General features: G+C 28.9%; 2 protein-coding genes across 3 annotated transcripts in view; one reads left to right on the forward strand and one right to left on the reverse strand.

Moving 5' to 3' along the window:
- Positions 1 to 23,404, reverse strand: part of LOC142238076 (sodium-dependent nutrient amino acid transporter 1-like) — a 34,613-nt gene that overhangs the window by 6,177 nt on the left and 5,032 nt on the right. Inside the window, exons 1-6 of one of the 2 annotated variants that reach the window (XM_075309605.1) lie at positions 18,151 to 18,364; positions 14,324 to 14,600; positions 14,024 to 14,261; positions 7,383 to 7,757; positions 7,131 to 7,320; positions 5,728 to 6,004 (exon numbers count right to left, since the gene is read on the reverse strand). In XM_075309605.1, coding sequence (XP_075165720.1) covers positions 5,728 to 6,004; positions 7,131 to 7,320; positions 7,383 to 7,757; positions 14,024 to 14,261; positions 14,324 to 14,600; positions 18,151 to 18,165 — 1,372 coding nt within the window. In that variant the 5' untranslated portion in view covers positions 18,166 to 18,364. Of the gene's footprint in view, positions 1 to 5,727; positions 6,005 to 7,130; positions 7,321 to 7,382; positions 7,758 to 14,023; positions 14,262 to 14,323; positions 14,601 to 18,150; positions 18,365 to 23,404 lie in introns of those variants that run through there. The other variant, XM_075309604.1, reaches the window with a different exon arrangement.
- On the forward strand, positions 1,184 to 2,445 carry angel (protein). Its single transcript, XM_075309606.1, has one exon. The coding sequence runs from the start codon at positions 1,240 to 1,242 to the stop codon at positions 2,311 to 2,313; it is 1,074 nt and encodes a 357-aa protein (XP_075165721.1). The 5' UTR covers positions 1,184 to 1,239; the 3' UTR covers positions 2,314 to 2,445.

The raw sequence follows: 23,404 nt of genomic DNA on the forward strand, positions 1-23,404 counted from the left end.
TTTTTTATATAGAACATTTTCTCAAAATTTTATTTCTATATAGAAAATTTTGTCACAAGTTTATATCTATAGGAAATCTATGAAGTACCTCTTGGCAAAATCTACGAAAACATCAAAAATTCTTGCAATCTACAAAACAATAGAAAATTTACAATTTCTAGTGGAATTTTACCAACTATGGAAACGTGTATACCACTACTTGAATATTTAAAAGTAAATTTCATAAATACAAGGTGACCGAACCCCCACGTTCATATCTCCAGTATTTGGAGGAAGATCACCAGTTTTTAGATGTTATCGTTGGAAATCTTGATCTTATTGTAGCTTATTGGATTTGAAAAAATTTTAATTTTTAAATTATTATTGATTACACTAGTTTACACTCAAATGTACACTTGATGAAAATCAACTTTTCTTATGTAGTTGGAGCTTCTGAATTCGAAAAAAAAAATTAAAATTTTTTTATGGAACAGTTTTTGAGATATCCCGTTATTTTTTTAATTTTCGCACTTTTTTCACCAAACGCAATATATCTCGAGTTAGAAATGACCGATTATAACGTTGTTGGTACTTATTACTTACGTTAGAGTATCGTCTATACGAAAAGAATTTTTTTTTTTTTAAATGGTTTATACTTTTCTGGCGGGAAACGTCCATTGTAAAATACGATTTTTTAGAAAATTTTGACTTTTCGCATTGATATTTTTTTAACCACTTAACTTATCAAAGATCACAATCACAATTACACACGATTATTCGTCATCTTATTACCTTTCATTTAAGTACCAACAACGTTATAATCGGAATTTTTTAAAATTTCTTTTCGAATTCAGCAGCTCAAAATACATAAGAAAAGTTGATTTTCATCTAGTGTACATTATTTTTTTTGTAAACTAGTGTTATTACAGCAGAGCTTTTCTCTTTATTTTTTCAAAAAAAAGCTTGTAAAAAATGTATTGGCGATTTTTGTGAGGAATTTAAATTTAAATTGGGGATTTTGGTGACGAAAACATCATAATTTGGGGACAAGAGCCAAAAAATACTGGCAACACTGGATGCATATTTTAATTAAATAAATCGTTAAAATAATAATAATACGCCACATTGGCATCACTAACTGCTCTTATAATGTACGTTACTATACGTCGTGGTTAACTTAGCATTATGTCAATGACAGCTGATGGAAATTAACAACAACAACAGTTGCCTTGGTTTTACCGAACATTCATCAAGTGTTAAATGTTCCGATGGAATTCAACGGGAGCTACTAAATATCTAGCCAACATTTTAAGATTTGAATGTGATTCAATAAAGCAGCAAAAATGTCAATTTAAGAAGGCCAGCAATAAAAAAGCACAACAGTTGAAAATGGAACGGAACTGGCAACCGCCTTTGTTACGCGACAATACAAATACATCGTATCGTCTTTTGTCATATAATATATTGGCTCAACAGCTATTGACTGATAATATATTTCTATACTATGATATTGATCCACGATACCTGCACTGGAAATATCGAGTTGCCCAACTACAGCAGGAAATTAGGAAAATTCAGCCCGACATATTGTGCTTGCAAGAGGTCCAACATGCTAATCTCAAAGAACTGGTCCAGCTATTTGGATCGAGATATAATGGTTCAGTAAAGCTTGAATATGTTTTTAAGAAGCGTACGGGAGATCGATGTGATGGCTGTGCTATAATTTACGATAGAAGTAAATTTAGATTAGTCGAAGATAGATGTATTGAATATCACGATGAAAATAATCCCACTTCAAATAGAGAAAATGTTGCCTTGATGGCTAAATTTGCACTGCGTTCAGCTCCAGAAACGATGTTTGTAGCAGTAACAACACATCTACTTTATAATCCCAAGCGACATGATGTCCGCATTAGTCAAATCGGTAAACTAATTAAGGGAATACTAAAATTTTCCATCGATCCTACTAAAGAGAATGGACGGTATCCTGTAATTTTAACTGGAGATTTCAATTGTACTGCCGATTCCACACCATTCCATGTCCTAACGGCAGAACGTAAACCCGGGGCGCAAGAGGGAAATGAGAAACCAAATCAACGTTTTCAAATGGAACCAATAAGTTTTGGTTCCGATTGCGCTTCAACATTTCAAAATCAATGGATTATTGTGGATTATATTTTGAAGTCTTATGCAAATAGCGGAGAAAAATCCATAAAAATTCACAACACATATAATTTACCAAATATAAGGTCATGCCTGGCGCATGGGAAAATTCCAAATAGATATTATGGATCTGATCATTTTTCCTTGGCCATACAATTTTCGATTATTTAGTACTTAAAATGTTATCAAATATATGTACATACTATATGGAAATTTCCTGGAGAAATGAATACAATGTTTTTCTTATTTTTTTTTTGTAAGAAATATGTAACAGAAACAATAATAGATTTATAGACTACCAAATCGATGTTCACCTTATTTATTTACTTGTTTAGAACATTGATTGTTGTTTTGCGGTTCCATAAAGGCACCCCATTGGACTTCGATTTGAATAAATGGGGTCCCAATTAAACCTATATTTGAAATTAGATGCAAGTTCCATACATGACTGTCAGCATTCGAGTCGATAATAAGCCAACTAGGTAACAAAATTCTTTAAATTTGGCACTGTTCAAATTTGGTAGTTTTAGTGAATCACATTCTATCGCTTTCGTGGGAAATTCGATAGCTAAAGTTTGTTTTTGATATATCTCCCTTATGGGCCCACATTCAAATATAATCCCTATAGGTCGTCACAAGCTACTAATTTGCAGTTAACTACGCCCAAAAATATTTGTTAGTAGATACGGCAGAAAAGGCTGCTAAAACAGCAGAAAGTCTGCCTAAAAAGGGAAAGCAGTCACTGTTTATTGAAATAGCAGACAGTGTTTTAATCTTGATTACCTTTAAACATGTTTTAGATTCGCCGAAACAAAAAAAAAAAAAAATGTTAAACTTGGGGCTATCGTATCACAATAAAAAAATATATTTAAAATATGTCTTGTATTTGCCAAAAAATTTAAATATTTCTAAGATTAAGACATAACAACAAACAAAATGTTTGCTAATCGTATTTGGGAGCTATTAAGGATATACCAAACACTATTTCTGGTACAATCACCAAATTTTACGACCTGTTAGCCGCCAGACCTCAAAGTTCAAAAATTAAACAGCAATCATCGTCTGCTATTTGTAGCAGACATTTTTCTATGAGTGTATATAAAGTTAATTTTCAACAACAAACCTAGTTCATATAGATATATGACCAATTTGGTATCATGCATAAGATTTTCTTTAAAATACTAACGAGTGATAGTCAGGCTATCGAGGCTTCTTCTCCACGTACGCCCCTGGCCAACATATAAATCGGTCTCCAGATTTGCTTTCTTTAGTTTCTTGTGGGCGCATTTTAAATGTGATTCAATTGAAATTAGTCGCACAAATATTGGTCCGCAATGTAGCAATCCCGTACAAATTGGTTTTTATATCTCCATTATAAAGGACAATCTCCATATCAAGCGATATCATGATTTGAAATTCGTACTCTAACAATTAAACAAAACCGATCCATAGGTTAATATCGGTTTCCATATCAACCGATGTATAGATTTGAGTTATCGAATGCCTTGAATGCGGTTACTTCAGACTATTACGAAATTCGGTGTACTACACTTATAGAGAAAAGACTGTTAATAGCAAACACTGCACTGAAAATTTTTTCACCAAAAAATTTCCAAATACATTTTTTTTTTAATTTTCAAAAATGTTCAATTAGAAATTGAATTGATTCAATAAATTAAAATAAAAATCAATAACAAAAATTAATAGTATCAATTAATGTTTTATTTGAACCAATTAATTTCTTAATTGACTTTGGTGATTGATACAATCATTTCTGCGATTAATTTTTGTGTGTGTCTGCTGTTTATATGTTTGCAACACCCGGAAGGAGACGAGATAGACACATGGTGTCTTTGGCAATAATGCTCAGGGTGGGTCCCTGAGTCGATCTAGCCATGTGCGTCCGTCCGTCCGTCTGACTGTGAACACATTTTTGTGTCAAAGTGGCAGTTTAAGTCCAATCGCCTTCAAACTTGGCACAAGTTCCTGTTTTGGGTCAGAATAGAACCCTATTGATTTTGGAAGAAATCGGTTCAGATTTAGATATAGCTCCCATATATATCTTTCGCAAGATATGCACTTATATGGACCCAAAAGCCAGAGTTTTACCATGATTTGCTTGAAATGTTGCACCAGTATAACAATAAGTACTATAGTAATTTGATTGAAATCGGTTCAGATTGAGATATAGCTCTTATATACATCTTTCGCCCGATATAGACTTACACAGTCTAACACAAGTTTACATACGGTTAAATAATTTATATTTTCATTAAATAATCGAATTTAAAAAATATGCATATAAATCCTTTCGTTTTAGTAAATTAATTTGAAAATCAAAGTAATTGTTAATTTTCAAGAAGATTCAGGGGTATGTAAACTTGTGTGCGACTGTGTATATGGCCCCAGAAGCCCAATTTGGTTAAAATTTTGCACTAGGAGTACAATTAGTATTCTAGTCAGATTTCAATAAAATTGAAATCGGTTCAGATTTAGATATAGTTCCCATATATATCTTTCGCCCGATTTTTCGTCATATGACCACAAAGTTCAAAGTTGTAGTCCGATTTACGTGAAATTTTTCACAGGGAGTAGAATTAAAATACTAAGTATGCATGTCAAATTTGGTGGAAATCGGTTCAGATTTAGATATAGCTCACATATATAGCTTTCGCCCGATTTACACTCATATGATCACAGAGGCCAATTTTTAACTCCGATTTAGTTGAAATTTCGCACAGGGAGTAGAATTAGCATTGTAGCTATGCGTGCCAAATTTGGTTGAAATCGGTTCAGATTTAGATATAGCTCCCATATATATGTTTTTCTGATTTCGACAAATATGGTCAAAATACCAACATTTTCCTTGTAAAATCGCCACTGCTTAGTCGAAAAGTTGTAAAAATGACTCTAATTTTCCTAAACTTCTAATGCATGTATATCGAGCGATAAATCATAAATAAACTTTTGCGAAGTTTTCTTAAAATTGCTCCAGATTTAAATGTTTCCCATATTTTTTTTACTAACATTGTGTTCCACCCTAGTGCATTAGCCGACTTAAATTTTGAGTCTATAGATTTTGTAGAATTCTGTCCAGATCGAGTGATATTTAAATGTATGTATTTGGGACAAAAAACTTTATATATAGCACCCAACACATTTGACGGATGTGATATAGTATCGAAAATGTGTATTTACAAAGTGGTGCAGGGTATAATATAGTCGACCCCGCCCGACTTTAGACTTTCCTTACTTGTTTTTTACTAACAAAATACTGCTGTTTAGGCATTTTTTTTGCTGAAACATCAAACAATATGCTATTTTGGAAATGCAGACATACTGCTGAAAAGTCGGTAGTTTGTTGAAAACTGCTGTTTTAGCAAATTTTTTGCTCCTATGAATAACAAAATTTTTGTGGATGTATGGCAATACCATCCACGCTCTAAGAACTACGGCCTCTATAATAACTGATCCATTACTTATGTAGGTCCATAGATTTAGACACTAATGAACTTCCAATAAAAAAATTAAAACTTTGCACTAAAAATGTTTTTTTTTTTTTACAATTAAATATTAAAAACTTACCATAAATCCAACTGGCTGAAATTAGCTCGAAAACTCCCAATACAGTAACTATTAAAGTTACGGCAAAAAAGTCAATGTAAGTAATGATAAATTGACCACCAGGAGTAATATATATAATGGCTATACCGAAGCATACCAATACTGAAATTGAAACAATTATCCAGCGTTTAACTTGAGGAAACTGATCACATAGTATGGTAACAACAGTTGACATTATGCCCACATTACTTCCTATGCCCAGGATAAAAAGCATCAGAAAGAAGAAAACTGAAAAAACCTTTAGAGAAAGAGAATGTATTAAATAAATTAAATAAATATTATGCGTTGGGGCACATGAATTGGCTGACTGGGAAATGACTATTAAATCTGTATGACGGAAGGACTCCATGCATACCTCTCGGATTCTAGGATTCCTTAATATTATTTTTTTTATTTCTATTGAAAATTTTCTCAAAATTGTATTTCTGTAGAAATTTTTCTGAAAATTGTATTTCTATAGAAAATTTTCTCAAAATTTTATCTTTTAGAAAATTTTGTCAAAATTTTATTTCTACAAAAAAATTTTTCAAAATTTTATTTGTATAGAAAATTTTCTAAAAATTGTATTTCCATAGAAAATTTTCTCAAAATTGTATTTCTATAGAAAATTTTGTCAAAATTTTATTTCTATAGAAAATTTTGTCAAAATTGTATTTCTATAGAAAATTTTGTCAAAATTTTATTTCTATACAAAATTTTGTCAAAATTGTATTTCTATAGAAAATTTTCCCAAAATTTTTATTACCTATAGAAAATTTTGAAAATTTTATTTCTATAGAAAATTTTCTCAAAATTTTACTTGTATAGAAAATTTTCTCAAAATTTTACTTGTATAGAAAATTTTCTCAAAATTGTATTTCTATAGAAAATTTTCTCAAAATTGTATTTCTATAGAAAATTTTGTCAAAATTGTATTTCTATAGAAAATATTGTCAAAAGTTTATTTCTATAGAAAATTTTGTCAAAATTTTATTTCTATAGAAAATTTGGTCAAAATTTTATTTCTATAGAACATTTTGTCCACATTTTATTTCTTTAAAAAAATCGTTAAAAATTTTTTTCTATACGAATATTTTGTAAAAATTTTAATTCTATAGAAAATTTTGTTAGAAATTTATATCTTCAGAAAATATCATCCAAATTTTATTTCTTTAGAAAATTTTGTTCAAAATTTATTTCTATAGAAAATATTGTTCAAAATTTTATTGTTATAGAAAATTTTGTCAAAATTTTATTTCTAGACAAAATTTTGTCAAAATTGCATTTCTAGAGAAAATTTTGTTACATTTTTTTTTTATAGAAAACATTGTCCAAATTTTATTTCTACAGAAAATGTTGTCAATATTTAAGATATTCATTCATACCTGTGGAAATGCTGGAAATTTCGTAATTGCCTCCGGATAAGAAATAAACGCTAAAGATGGTCCATCCTTTACTACACTTTTGATATCTGGATTATTTGATTCGTGGGCCAAGTTCCCCAAAATGCCAAATATGACTATGCCCGAGAGTAGTGAGGTAAAGGTATCCAAAGAGGTTACAATATTGCAGTCTCTTGAAATAGTTCATATTTATATAGTGTTCTGGAACACTTTTATTGTGGAAGCGGAACTTACCTCCTGATGTTGTGATTAAAGCGATTGAATGAGGCATACATTACCACAACGCCATAGCAAACGGTCAGCGAGAAAAATACTTGAGTAACTGCAGCATACCATACTTTGGCATTGAGTAATTTATCCCATTGAGGTGTAAGGAAAAACAATACACCATCAAAAGCTCCAGGAAGTGTAAGAGCCCTTATCAATAAAACCGAAAGTATGACATACGGGAATATGGCCAAAAAGTATGAGACTTTACCGGAACTTTTGATTCCTTTGAATATGATAACTGTTATAACTATCCAAGCCACGGCTAATGTAAGAACCAATTTCCAATTTGGTACGCCAATGCCATCATCAATATTCGATTTTTCTTGGAGGACAATTTTGCTGAAATGAAATTGAAGAACGATCGAAGGTAATCGGGAAAAATATCCGCAAATTTAATTCCATTTTAGAGATTATTTGCTTGTCTGATCTCGAGGGAACTGTTTTGTTAGACAATACCAAAAAAAGGTTTAGCATCGCTTGTCCAAATGTATCGATAATCGAAAGAAGAGTTCAAAAATATTTGTTTCTTTTTATACGCTTCCCCACAGGATGGGGGGTATACTAACTTTGTCATTCTGTTGATAACATATCGAGATATTGGTCTCAGACCCCATATGTTACATATCCTGGGTCGTGGTGAAATTTGATGTAACGCTACCTACCGAAGGACTTGGTACAAGTAGTTGTCATTGATGTAGGTCGGATGGTATTGCAAATGATCCATATTATATGTTATCACTTTTAGATATAGCCTAAATTTGCTTACCGGCCATTGTTGCCACATTTGGTAGAATTCTACCAAACATGCTAGATTTTTTTACTGTTTGGTAGATTGGCAGAATTCTTCATGTTTTGCAAAATATACCTTTCCGAGGTATATACCTTTAAGAGGTACTTCCCAAATTTTCTATAGAAATAAAATTTTGACAATATTTTCTATAGAAATAAAATTTTGAGAAAATTCCCTAAACAAATAAAATTTGAGAAAATGTTTATATTAGAAATAAAATTTTGAGAACATTTCAGCAAAAAAATTTGGAAGTTCTTCCAAAGGCACAACTCTAAAAGCTGTTTCAAAAATGTCCTCTCAAAGAAGTTCTTTATTTTGCTTGCACAGGAAGTTCTTTAAATTCAATTTTTTAAACTCGCTTTTTTCATATTTTTAATGGAAAATTTAAATTTTTTTGTTTCAAATAGGTTAAAAATAGATTAAGAATTAATAAAATGGTAAAAATTATTTAAATTTTTCTGAAAAACTGCCAAATCCATTCTAGAAAAATTGCGAATTTTTGAAAATATTTGATGCCAAATGTTCCACAAAAGCGTAAGAATGCATTAAAACTCATAAAAAAACTTAAAAATGATTTATTTGTCAAAATATAACCAAATTTTTCAATTCACATCCAAAAAACTGAATTTTCATCACACAATAAGAAGTGACGCAAATCCAGTGCAACGGCTGTTAAAATGGTGGACATCCGTCCTATGACAAGATCATGTTAAATTCATCGCTTCTGCGCCAATTTTGCACCACTTCCGGATCCAAAAAGAACATTTACACTACTTTTTTGGCGACGCTTTTTTTGCTGGGATTTTGTATAGAAATAAAACTTGGACAATATTTTCTATAGAAATAAAATTTTGAGAAAATTTTCTATAGAAATATAATTTTGACAAAAATATCTACACAAATAAAATTTTCTATAGAAATAAAATTTTGCAAAAATTTTGTATGGAAATAAAAATTTGAGAAAATTGTTTAAAGAAATAAAATTTTGACAAAATTTTCTATAAAAATAAAATTTTGCCAAATTTTTTATAGAAATAAATTTTTCGTTTTGTTTTGTTATTATTGGTTTTGTTCTTTAATCATTGTTGTTGTTTTTTGATTTCAGCTTAAAACCATGTATTGACTAAACTACAAGTGTAGCTTAACCAACAGAGGAAAAGAATGTTTGTCAAATTTATTTAGGCAAATTTATTTGGTTTGATGGACGCACGTTTCGGAATTACCACATTCCTCATCAGCATCCTCTACTTGCAGCAAAACTATCAACCAATTTTCAGAATGAATTGAGGCAGTTCATTAAACCCAACAATGAACCACGCTTGAACCTTCCGAAAAAAGGTCTGTTGGTTGGGAGCCACCGTGGTGCAATGGTTACACGGATGAAAAAGACTGTTTTCATATGTTTGGCTATAAACATTATATGTTTGGAACACAAATTTTTAAACAAAATATTTTTGAGTGCAAGCATATAATGTTCATAAACTAGCATAACATGTTTGGGACATATATGTTAATATGTTAGAACATATTATGTTTGGGACATAAAATGTTTGTAAATATAATATGCTTGGATGCAAACATATATTAATTTAGAAATAGCCTATAAACATATATGTGTTTAGTAGCTTGGAGCGCTATTTAACAGGGAGCGATATTGAATTAAGTTGGTGGTTGTGGCTTGTTATTACAAAATTAACATTTTATTTTTCCTTGGGCAATTGATCAGCTACTTCTTTGATCCTTACAAACTGTGTGGTCCGCTGTTCGAATCCCCGTCCGGCAAAAAGTAAAATTAAAAAAAATTATAAAATATAACAATTTCTTTTACAATGTTGCATTACAGAAAAAGGTGCTAAGAACTAAAAAATCTCGTGGAAGTGAGAAAGATGTGGAGGAATATACAATTGGGCAGAAACAACATTTTAAGCATTCAGATCGAAAACCTATGTTGTTAGCACCTATATTACCTGTTTATTTTCATAATTCATTATGATTGTAAATATATAAATAAATAAATAAAATTTTGAGCACAATATTGTTTGGGAGAATTTTTTTTAAGCATATAATATTTTTGGGTGCAAAATGCTTCCAAACATATTAGTCACATAATAACATATTGTTTTTTTGGAAGACAACATTATCGAATTTGGATGCAAAAATACAAAATGTTTGGAACTTAGACTACACAAACATATATTGTTTAGACCAATATGCTTTCAAACATATTATATATTGGAAGAGATCAAACATATAAATGTTTGGGCAATACCCAAAAATACATATGCTTGAAGCAAAATATGTTTGGGAGTATATGTTACAGAAGCGATTTTTTGTGAGCGTGTAGCATGTCCGCCTTGCATACACATGGTCGTGGGTTCAATTCTTGCTACGACCGAACACCAAAAAGATTTTCAGCGGTGGATTATCCCAACTCAGTAATGCTGGTGACATTTCTGAGGGTTTCAAAGCTTCTCTAAGTGGTTTCACTGGAATGTGGAACGCCGTTCGGACTCGGCTATAAAAAGGAGGTCCCTTGTCATTGGGCTTAACATGGAATCGGGCAGCACTCAGTGATAAGAGAGAAGTTCACCACTGTGGTATCACAATGGACTGAATAGTCTACGTGAGCCTGATCCATCGGGCTGCCACATAACCTAACCTAACCTACACTTGTAGTTTAGTCAATGCATGGTTTTAAGCTGAAATCAAAAAACAACAACAAGAAATAAAAGTTTGACAAAATTTTCTATAGAAATAAAATTTTGAAAAAATATATATAGAAATAAAATTTTGAGAAAATTTTCTATAGAAATAAAATTTTAAGAAAATTTTCTATAGAAATAAAATTTGAAAAACAATATCTATAAAAATAAAATTTGGAAAATAAAACTAAAGAAATAAAATTTGGAAAACATTTATATTATGTAAAAAAAATCCAAAGGAATAAAATTTGGAAAATTTTCCAAAGAAATACAATGTTGAGAAAGTTTTCTATAGAAATAATGTTTTGAGAAAATTTTCTATAGACATTTTTACAAATAAAATTTTGAGAAAATTTTCTATTGAAATAAAATTTTGAGAATGTTTTTTATACAAATAAAATTTTGAGAAAGTTTTCTATTGTATAGAAATAAAATTTTGTGAAAATTTTTTAAAGAAATAAAATTTTTACAAAATTTTCTATAAAAATAAAATTTTGCCGAATTTTCTATAGAAATAAAATTTTAACAAACTTTTCTATAGAAATACAATTTTAACAAACTTTTCTATAGAAATAAAATTTTTACAAAATTTTCTATAGAAATAAAATTTAACAAAAATTTTCTATAGAAATAAAATTTTAACAAAATTTTCTATAGAAATAAAATTTTGACAAAATTTTCTGTAGAAATAAAATTTTGGTAAATTATTTTTGACTCGAGTGGCAATCATGATTATGAACCGATATGGACCAATTTTTGTGTGATTGGAGATCGGCTATATATAACTATAGACCGATATGGAACAATTTTGGTATGGTTGTTAGCGGCCATATACTAACACCATGTTGCAAATTTGAACCGGATCGGATGAATTTTGCTCCTCCAAGAGGCTCCGGAGGTCAAATCTGGAAAACGTTTTATATGGGGGGCTATATATAATTATGGACCGATGTGGACTAATTTTTGCATGGTTGTTAGAGACAATGTACCAACATTATGTACCAAATTTCAAGCGGATCGGATGAAATTTGCTTCTCTTTGAGGTTCCGCCAGCCAAATTTGGGGATCGGTTTACATGGGGGCTATATATAATTATGGACCGTTGTGGACCAATTTTTGCACGGTTGTTAGAAACCATACACCAACACCATGTACCAAATTTCAGCCGGATCGGATGAAATTTGCTTCTCTTTGAGGCTCCGCAAGCCAAATCTGGGGATCGGTTTATATGGGGGCTATATATAATTATGGACCGATGTGGACCAATTTTTGCACGGTTGTTAGAGACCATATACCAACACCATGTACCAAATTTCAGCCGGATCGGATGAAATATGCTTCTGTTAGAGGCTCCTCAAGCCAAATCTGGGGATCGGTTTATATGGGAGCTACATATTATAATGGACCGATGTGGACCAATTTTTTGATGGTTGTTAGAGACCATATACCAACACCATGTACCAAATTTCAGCCGGATCGGATGCTTGTTTCGTTCGGAAGTTAGCGTGATTTCAACAGACGGACGGACGGACGGACATGCTTATATATATATATATATATATATATATATATATATATATATATATATATATATATATATATATATATATATATATATATATATATATATATATATATATATATATATATATATATATATATATATATATATATATATATATATATATATATATATATATATATGTATATATATATATATAGATATATATATATATATATATATATATATATATATATATATATATATATATATATATATATATATATATATATATATATATATATATATATATATATATATATATATATATATATATATATATATATATATATATATATATATATATATATATATATATATATATATATATATATATATATATATATATATATATATATATATATATATATGTATATATATATATATATATATATATATATATATATATATATATATATATATATATATATATATATATATATATATATATATATATATATATATATATATATATATATATATATATATATTATATATATATAATATATATTATATATATATATATATATATATATATATATATATATATATATATATATATACTTTATGGGGTCTTAGAGCAATTTTTCTATGTGTTACGTACGGAATGACAAAGTTAATATACCCCCATCCTATGGTGGAAGGTATAAAAATTTGGAAAAAAATTTCCAAAGAAATAAAATTTGGAAAGAAATTTGGAAAGAAATGCAGTTTTTAGAAAGCTTTCTATAGAAATAAAATTTTGAGAAAATTTTCTATAGAAATTTGTACAAATAAAATTTTGGGAAAATTTTCTATAGAAATAAAATTTTGACAAAGTTTTTTATACAAATAAAATTTTGAGAAAATTTTTTATTGAAATAAAATTTTGAGAAAATTTTCTATAGAAATGAAATTATGGCAATATTTTCTAAGAAATAAAATTTTGAATAAAATTTTGGTGGAAATAAAATTTTTAAAAAATTATCTACAGAAATAAAATTTTGAAAAAAGGTTTGCTATACAAATAAAATTTTGAAAAAAAAAATTTTTCTACACATATAAAAACAATTACATATTGAAAAAATTTTCTGTAAAAATAAAATTTTGAGAAAATTTGGTACAGAAATAAAATTTTGAGACAATTTTCTATAGAAATAAAATTTTGAGAAATGATGAAATTCGCTCCTCCAAGAGCCTCAGCAAGCCAAATCCGGGAGGTGGGTTTATTTGCGGGCTATACCTAAAAGAGGTCCGATATGGCCCATTTGCAATACCGCCCGACTTCCTTACATCAATAAAAACTACTTGTGCCAAGTTTCGTGTCGATAGCGTGTTTCGTTCGGAAGTTCGAGTGATTTCCACATACATTGACTCAGAACTTCACCACGATCCAGATATATATAGTTTATGGAGTCTGAGACCAATATTTTGATATGTTAAAAACGCAATGAAAAATTTCATATACCCCCTCCTATGGTGGAGGGTATAAACACAATGGTCCCATTATCTTGCGAATATTTTCGTTATAAGAATAAATTTTCTTGATAACTCAACTCTTATAAATCCTTACGTAAAATAGAATTCCGTTGACGATTTCTTCACTCCAGTTACATTTGTAAGTACGAATCTTAGATTGTGGTCTTTATCCGATTTGGAATCAATACAGAGATCACCCCATTCTTCACGACAATAACTCCATGGTAATGTGGCATAGAAAGAATCCACTAAGTAGTGCAATGTCAAGGCCATTAAAGATGAATAATAGGTCGTTAAAAATATTAATGCGATTGTTTGGCCATAAGCTATGCCTAAAATAAAAGAGATGGACGGACGTTAGTGAAAAGATTTTACGACAATTTTGCCGTCTCACCTCTCATGATTGGTGCATAATCGTATAATTTGAGATTTGCTCTACTGGAAAATTGACCCAATATCATTTCCAAATAATAGATGGGTTTACCCACCAAAATGAGTGTTATGATGTATGGTATTAAAAATGCACCGCCACCGTTCTCCAATGCCACAAAGGGAAAACGCCAAACATTTCCCAAACCAACGGAGAGGGCAATGCAAGACATTAAGAATTCGATATCATTACCCCAATTCTCCCGTTTAGGTTCTTCAATGGCATCGACTTTATTGGTTTTCTGAAATTAAAAAAGAGTTCATAGATATTAGGAAAATAATTTTAACAATAGAAATTTACACAATAATAACCACAGTTTTTCTTAAAATATAGAACTTTTAATTGATTGTCAATAAATTTAGAATATTAATTTTTGATATTTGAAATAAAGAAGTTATCCAATTAACAATTATTGATAAAAACCGACAACGAGCTCCATTTTGTCAACAATTATTAATAGGAAACGTTTAGGATATTAATTTTTGATATTTGAAATAAAGAAGTTATCCAATTAACAATTGTTGATAAAAAACGACCACGAGCTCCATTTTGTCAACAATTATTAATGGGAAAAGTCTAACGACAGGTTGAATATAATAAAAAACATTTAAAAAATAACAAAACATTTAAAACATAATAAAAAATAATAAAAAATAATCTGAAATACTAAATACTAAATTAACCCTTAAATGCGCTCTGTATCTTTTAAGATACGACAGAAACAAATTCTTACGTCTTAAAATTTTGATCGGATTCTACGGAATCAAGTTTCAAGCATTTAAAAAAATCATAAAGCTATTTCTAAAAATAAGTTTTTTTTCCAGAAAGTTTGTAGTAATTCTAAGTAATCTGTAATCAAAATTGAAAATCAAATTTTGACAAAAAAATTCAAAAAATTACAAATTGGAAGATAAATAATATCTACCACAGATGATAGTAATGTTGGTGAAAAAAAATGTGTAATGTAAAAATTTCTCTATTCTCTTTTCTCTACTAAAATCAAAAAAATTATTTGTAAATAAAAAGTTAGTTTAATGCGTACTGTATCTTTTTTAGATACAACAACTATTTTTTCAACAAAATACATATTTATACCCTTCACCACTACTGTGGTACAGGGTATAATAAGTTTGTGCATTTGTATGTAACGCCAAGAAGGAAAAGTCTGAGACCCATCGTTTAGTATACCGATCGTCTTAGAATTAAATTCTGAGTCGATTTAGCGATGTCCGTCTGTCTGTCTGTCCGTCTGTCTGTCTGTCTGTCTGTCCGTCTGTCTGTCTGTTGGTGTATTTTTGTGTGCAAAGTACAGCTCGCAGTTTTAGTCCGATTGTCCTAAAATTTGATATAGAGTCCTGTTTCGGCTCAAAGACGATCCCTATTGATTTTGGAAAAAATCGGTTCAGATTTAGATATAGCTGCCATATATATTTTTCACCGATCTGGTCATAATTGGCGTGTATATCAACCGATCTTCCTCAAATTCCGTACATCCAACTATTTTATGAGTCTCGAAAAACTTGCAAAATATCAGCCAAATCGGTTCAGATTTAGATATAGCTCCCATATATAGCTTTCGCCCGATTTACACTCATTTGCCCACAGAGGCCAATTTTTTGCTCCGATTTAGTTGAAATTTTGCATAGGAGGTAGAATTAGCATTGTAGCTATGCGTGCCCAATTTGGTTGAAATCGGTTCAGATTTGGATATATCTCCCATATATAGCTTTCGCCCGATTTACACTCATATGACCACAGAGGCCAATTTTTAACTCCGATTTTAGTTGAAATTTTGCACAGGGCGTAGAATTAGCATTGTAGCTATGCGTGCCCAATTTGGTTGACATCGGTTCAGATTTAGATATAGCTCCCATATATAACTTTCGCCCGATTTACACTCATATGACCACAGAGGCCAATTTTTACCTCCGATTTAGTTGAAATTTTGCACAGAGAGTAGAATTAGCATTGTTGCGATGCGTGCCAAATTTGGTTGAAATCGGTTCAGATTTAGATATAGCTCCCATATATATGTTTTTCTGATTTCGACAAAAATGGCCAAAATACCAACATTTTCCTTGTAAAGTCGCCACTGCTCAGTCGAAAAGTTGTAAAAATGACTCTAATTTTCCTAAACTTCTAATACATATATATCGAGCGATAAATCATAAATAAACTTTTTCGAAGTTTCCTTAAAATTGCTTCAGATTTAAACGTTTCCCATATTTTTTTACTAACATTGTGTTCCACCCTAATGCATTAGCCGACTTAAATTTTGAGTCTATAGATTTTGTAGAAGTCTATCAAATTCTTCCAGATCGAGTGATATTTAAATGTATGTATTTGGGACAAACCTTTATATATAGCCCCCAACACATTTGACGGATGTGATATGGTATTGAAAATTTAGATCTACAAAGTGGTGCAGGGTATAATATAGTCGGCCCCGCCCGACTTTAGACTTTCCTTACTGGTTTTACTAAAATTGTGTTCCACCCTATGGTATCGAAAATTTAGATCTACAAAGTGGTGCAGGGTATAATATAGTCGGCCCCGCCCGACTTTGATTCGGCCTGGCCGTAAGTTCGGCCAGGCCGAATCTTAGGTACCCTCCACCATGGGTTGCGTAGAAACTTCTACGAAAGACTGTCATCCACAAATTTCAACTCACTCGGATGAAATTTGCTCCTCCAAGAGGCTGCACAACCAAATCTCGGGATCGGTTTATATGGGGGCTATATATGATTATGGACTGATATGGACCACTTTTGGAATGGTTGTTAAATATCATATACTACCACCACGTACCAAATTTCAACTAGATCGCATGAATTTTGCTTCTCCAAAAGGCACCGGAGGTCAAATCTGGCGATCGGTTTATATGGGAGCTATATATAATTATGGACTGATAGGAACCAATTCCTGCATGGTTGTTGGATACCATATACTAACATCACGTACCAAATTTCAACCGAATGGGAAGAATTTTGCTCTTCCAAGGTGCTACGGAGGTCAAATCTGGGGATCGGTATATGGGGCCTATATATAATTATGGACCGATATCGGCCAATTTTTGCATGGGTGTTTGAGGACATATATTAACATCACGTACCAAATTTCAACTGAATCAGATGAATTTTGGTCTTCCAAGAGGCTCCGCAAGCCAAATCGGGGGATCGGTTTATATGGGGGCTATATATAATTATGGACCGATATGGCCCATTTGCAATACCATCCGACCTACATCAATAACAACTAATTGTGCCAAGTTTCAAGTCGATAGCTTTTTACCAAAAACACCAAATGTAGGCTAAGATTTATTTTCAGGATTTCGCATTTTTGGTTTAAAGTTTTTTTATTTATTTATTTTTTTTTTTTTGAAAAATTGAAAAATTAATTAATTTGTTTAGAAAAACTCCTTAGGCTCGGAATCATTACAAAAAAATTCTTAAGGGATTAAAGTAAGTTTTTTTTGAGTGTAGTGAGAAAAACTGTGAACAGCCTAACTAAAAATATTTCTACACATATTGGAATAATGAAACTCAAAAAACATATGTAGAAAAAAACGTAATAAAAATCTTGGGATTTTATGGGTTAATTATTCTATATTCACGTCTAAAATGTACCCTTTGATCTCTGGTAGAGTCCCATTTCTTGTATTGAGGTATTCATTTTCCCGGCCAGAAGTGGGAATCATTGGAGGCATCCTATTCTTGATTATTAACCAAAATATCATTCACGAACGAAACACTTATTCTATAAAAGAATTCGGTCTTTAAAAAGTAACTAACATTTAAATTCGACATTTCCCAGCTATTGTATTGCTATCAATATGGTTAAAAGCGGGATTTACTGTTCCTTCATTGGAATTCCTCATTTTTCCAATTCGATCCTTTTGGCTTTGTATGAAATTTTATTTCGTATATACACTTTTAGATTACTTTCGTGTTACTTATATCGAATTACTTTTGACGAGAGTGATATTTCCGGGGAAACTAAAATACTTTCGAAGTTTTCATTACCAATAATACATTGCGTTGTCGTAGCAGTACGTATGTGTGAAAACATATATTGGTAGGGTTTGTAATCACGGTTGCCAAAACCGGTAGATTTTGTACTCTTTGGTAGATTGGTAGAATTCATGATATTTTGGTAGATTTTGCAGAATATTCCTCCCCAGCTAAGAGGTACTTCACAAATTGCCTCTAGACATAAAATGTTGACAACATTTTGTATAGAAATTAAATTTTGAAAACAATTTTCTATAGAAATAAAAAATTTATAAAATTTTCTATAGAAATAAAATTTTGAGACAATTTTATATAGAAATAGAATTTTGAAAAAAATCTCTATAGAAATAAATTTTTTACAACTATTTTTATAGAAATAAAATTTGGCAAAATTTTCTATAGAAATAACATTTTCACAAAAGTTTTTACAGAAATGAAATTTTGACAAAATTTTCCATAGAAATAAAATTTTGACAAAATTTTCTATAGAAATAAAATTTTAACAAAATTTTCTATAGAAATAAAATTTTGACAAAGATTTCTACAGAAATAAAATTTTGAGAACATTTTCTATAGAAATAAAATTTTGACAAAATTTTCTATAGAAATAAAATTTTGAGAAAATTGTCTATAGAAATAAAATTTTGAGAAAATTTTCTATAGAAATAAAATTTCGAGAAAATTTCTATAGAAATAAAATTTTGACAAAATTTCTATAGAAATAAAATTTTGACAAAATTTTCTACAGAAATAAAATTTTGACAAAATTTTCTATAGACGTAAAATTTTGACAAAATTTTCTATAGAAAAAAAAATTTGACAAAATTTTCTATAAAAAAATTGGCAAAATTTTCTATAGAAATAAAATTTTGAGACAATTTTATATAGAAATAGAAAAATTTGACAAAATTTTCTATAAAAAATTGGCAAAATTTTCTATAGAAATAAAATTGACAAAATTTTCTATAGAAATAAAATTTTTGACAAAGATTTCTATAGAACTAAAATTTTGAGAAAATGTTCTGTAGAAATAAAATTTTGACCAAATTTTGTATAGAAATAAAATTTTGACAAAATTTTCTATAGAAACAAAATTTTTACAAAATTTTCTATAGAAATAAAATGTAGACAAAATTATCTATAGAATTAAAAATTGGCAAAATTTTCTATAGAAATAAATTTTTTAAATTTTGTCTATAAATAAAAATGACAAAATTTTCTATAGAAATAAAATGTTGGCAAAATTTTCTATAAATAAAATTTTGGCAAAATTTTTTGTTTTAAGCTGCAATAAAAAACAACAACAAATTGACTTTTGGCAAAATTTTCTATAGAAATAAAATTTTGACAAAATTTTCTATAGAAATAAATTTTGACAAAATTTTCTATAAAAATAAAATGTTGACAAAATTTTCTATAGAAATAAAATTTTGACAAAATTTTCTATACAAATAATATATTTACAAAACGTTCTATAGAAATAAAATTTTGACAAAATTTTCTATAGAAATAAAATTTTGACAAAAATTTCTATAGAAATAAAATTTTGACAAAGATTTCTAAAGAAATAAAATTTTGAGAACATTTTTTATAGAAATAAAATTTTGACAAAATTTTCTACAGAAATAAAATTTTGACAAAATTTTCTAAAAAAATTAAATTGTGACCAAATTTTCTATAGAAATAAAATTTTGAGAAATTTTTCTATAGAAATGAAATTTTGACGAAATTTTCCATAGAAATAAAATTTAAAAAAAAATCTATAGAAATAAAATTTTGACAAATTTCTATAGAAATAAAATGTTGACAAATTTTTCTATAGAAATAAAATTTTGAAAAATTTTCTATGAAATAAAATTTTGGCAAAATTTTCTTTGAAATAAAATTTGGGCAAAATTTTCTATGAAATAAAATTTTGGCACAATTTTCTATAGAAATAAAATTTTCACAAAATTTTCTATACAACTTAAATTTTGGCAAAATATTCCCTAGAAATAAAATTTTGCCAAAATATTCTATAGAAATAAACTTTTGCCAAAATATTCTATAGAAATAAAATTTGGCAAAATTTTCTATTGAAATTTTGACAAAATTTTCTATAAATAAAATATATATTTTTGTGAAAATAAAATTTTGAAAAAGTTTTCTACAGAAGTAAACTGTTAACAAAATTTTCTATAGAAATAAAATTTTGAAAAAATTATCTAAGCAATAAAATTTTGAAAAAATTATCTATAGAAATAAAATTTTGAAAAAATTATCTATAGAAATAAAATTTGGAAAAATTTGCTATAGAAATAAAATTTTGCATTATATTCTATAAATAATATTTTGCAACATTTTCTATAAAAATTTTGACAAAATTTTCTATAAATAAAATATTGGTAAAATTTTCTATAGAAATAAATTTTAGGAAAACTTTTCTATAGAAATACAATTTTGGCAAAATTTTCTATAGAAATAAAATATTGGCAATATTTTCTATAGAAATAAAATTTTGCAAAATTTTTCTATAGAAATAAAATTTTATAAAATTTTTCCAGAGAAATACATTTTTGGAAATTTTTTCTATTGATATATAATTTTGGTAAAATTTTTCCAGAGAAATAAAATTTTGACAAAATTTTCTATAGAAATAAAATTTTGACAAAATTTTCTATAGAAATATAATTTCGACAAAATTTTCTATAGAAATAGAATTTTGGAAAAAATTTTATAGAAATAATAATACGCAGTTTCAGTATTGTTAACCTATTTTTTAATTAATCTGATTAGTAATTTTGTTTGGGGTGAGTTGATAGAAACAATTCATCTTCTGGGATTTGGGAGTTTTTGTGATGTTGTTCGTTCCGTATGTCACCGTACACAATTTTAACATATTTTCTATAGAAATAAAATTTTTGACAAAATTTTCTATAGAAATAGGATTTTGACAAAATTTGCTACAGAAATAAAATTTTGACAAAATTTTCTGCAGAAATAGAATTTTGACAAAATTTTCTTTAGAAGATTTTTTGTTTGGTACTTTTTTGGTAGAATTTTCTCCAAAATTTGGTACATTTTTGACTCGAGTGGCAACCGTGCTTCTGTGTCGATCTAGCCATGTCCGTCTGTCTGTGAACATACTTTAGTAATCAAAGTCTAGGTCGCAGTTTTAGTCCAATCGAATTAAAATTTGACACAAATATGTGTTTTTGGTCAGAATCTAACCCTATTGATTTTGGAATCAATCGGTTCAGAGTTAGATATAGCTCCCACATATATATCTATCGCCCGATATGGCAACATTTGACCACAGAGGCCAAGGTTTTACCCCGGTTAACGTGAAATTTTGCACAGGATATAGAATTAATAGTGTCGTAAAGTGTACCAAATTTAGTTGAATTCGATTCAGATATAACTCTCATATATATCATTCACCCGATTTACACTATTATAACCACAGAGGCCAATGTTTTACCGGTTTAAGTGAAATTTTGCACAAAGAGTAGAATTAACATTCTTCCTATGTATTTCAAATTTGGTCGAAATCGCTAGATATAGATTCATATGAGCACGGAGGCCAAAGTTTCACTCCGAAAAATTTTGGATTTGGGATGGAATCGAAAATGTAGATCTGTAGATTATAGTCGACCCCGCCTTACTTGTTTTTTATTAAAACGTTAAATTATTACATCTTCTTATTTTCATTTGCCATATTCAAAATAATAGTCGTTGTGAGATATTTCCTCCCTATTTGGGAATTAAATATTGTGGGTATATTGAAAACCCTAGACATTAATGAATTGACATGTACCATGCATTGAGATGTTCGTTAAATGAGTAAGTGAAAATTCATATTAAACTGAATATAATTTTTCACACACCTTTATTTCAAATTGTAAGGGAAAAGACACAAACTGAATATTTTTAACAATTATACTTTTTAGCACGTATTTAAGGTCGTCTCCATAAGGAGAGTTTGAGGGGGAAATGACCCATTCTTACAACTCGAAGCGAAGTTTGGGTCCGATCGGACCACGTACCTCCCATACAAAAGGATTAAAAATATCTGATTGCATAAAATCAAACAACAAAATGTCCGTCATTTGGGAACGAGCCGAGATATGGACCAAGTAGTGAAAATAAATAAATAAATAAATATTCCTTCTCTAGGTGCAGATAGCGCTAATAAAAATGACAATTGAATTTAATTTATAAAAAATTAATTTTAAATTTATTACAAAATTTGTTTTATAGAAGTCCAACTGGAATCACAATGCGTCAATATACTAATTATCCGACAGCTATCACATTAAAACACTCATCTTTTAAAGGTAAGGGCTAACCAATAACCATGATCTCGATACATTTTTTGCATCTTGATATATTATTTGACTACGCCCATGTATGTGAATTACCGCAACCGTCTAGGCACGCTGCTAAATTTATATGCATTACCCCAACTGTCTAAACAATGGATGTCATCTTTTGATAAATTAGAACTTAAGTTGTTTAAGTTATTTGTAATTATTTAAATATTATACGTGGGGCTCATTCGGACCTACCATATGGCCGAGTCAAATCAATCAATTTTTAAAATGTTTTGCTAGTTCATAAAATTCTACACTTAAAACGATCCGTGACCACGGTTGCTATTCGTGACAAAAATAATTTACCTAAATTAGAAGAAAAATTTTCCACAATCTACCAAATTATTTTTTTTATTTGGTAGAATCTCTATAGAAAGTTTTGTCAACATTTTTTTTTTAATTTTATTTCTATAGACAATTTTGTCAAATTTTATTTCTATAGAAAATTTTGTCAAATTTTATTTTTATAGATAAATTTGGCAAAATTTTATTTCTCTAGAAAATTTTGTCAACATTTTATATCTATAGAAAACTTTGGCATACTTTAATTTCCGAAGAAAATTTTGAAAAAATTTATTTATAAAAAATTTTTTGTCAACATTTATTTCTATAGAAAATTTTTCAAAATTTTATTTCTATAGAATATTTTGTCAAAATTTTATTTTTATAGAAAATGTTGTCAA

This window comes from Haematobia irritans, chromosome 5 (assembly GCF_050003625.1).
Source record: "Haematobia irritans isolate KBUSLIRL chromosome 5, ASM5000362v1, whole genome shotgun sequence".
NCBI classification, from domain to species: domain Eukaryota; kingdom Metazoa; phylum Arthropoda; class Insecta; order Diptera; family Muscidae; genus Haematobia; species Haematobia irritans.

What these genes read in the sequence shown, in the direction of transcription:
- angel (XM_075309606.1), top strand. Translation starts at nt 1,240, where the DNA reads ATGTTCCGATGGAATTCAACGGGAGCTACTAAATATCTAGCCAACATT.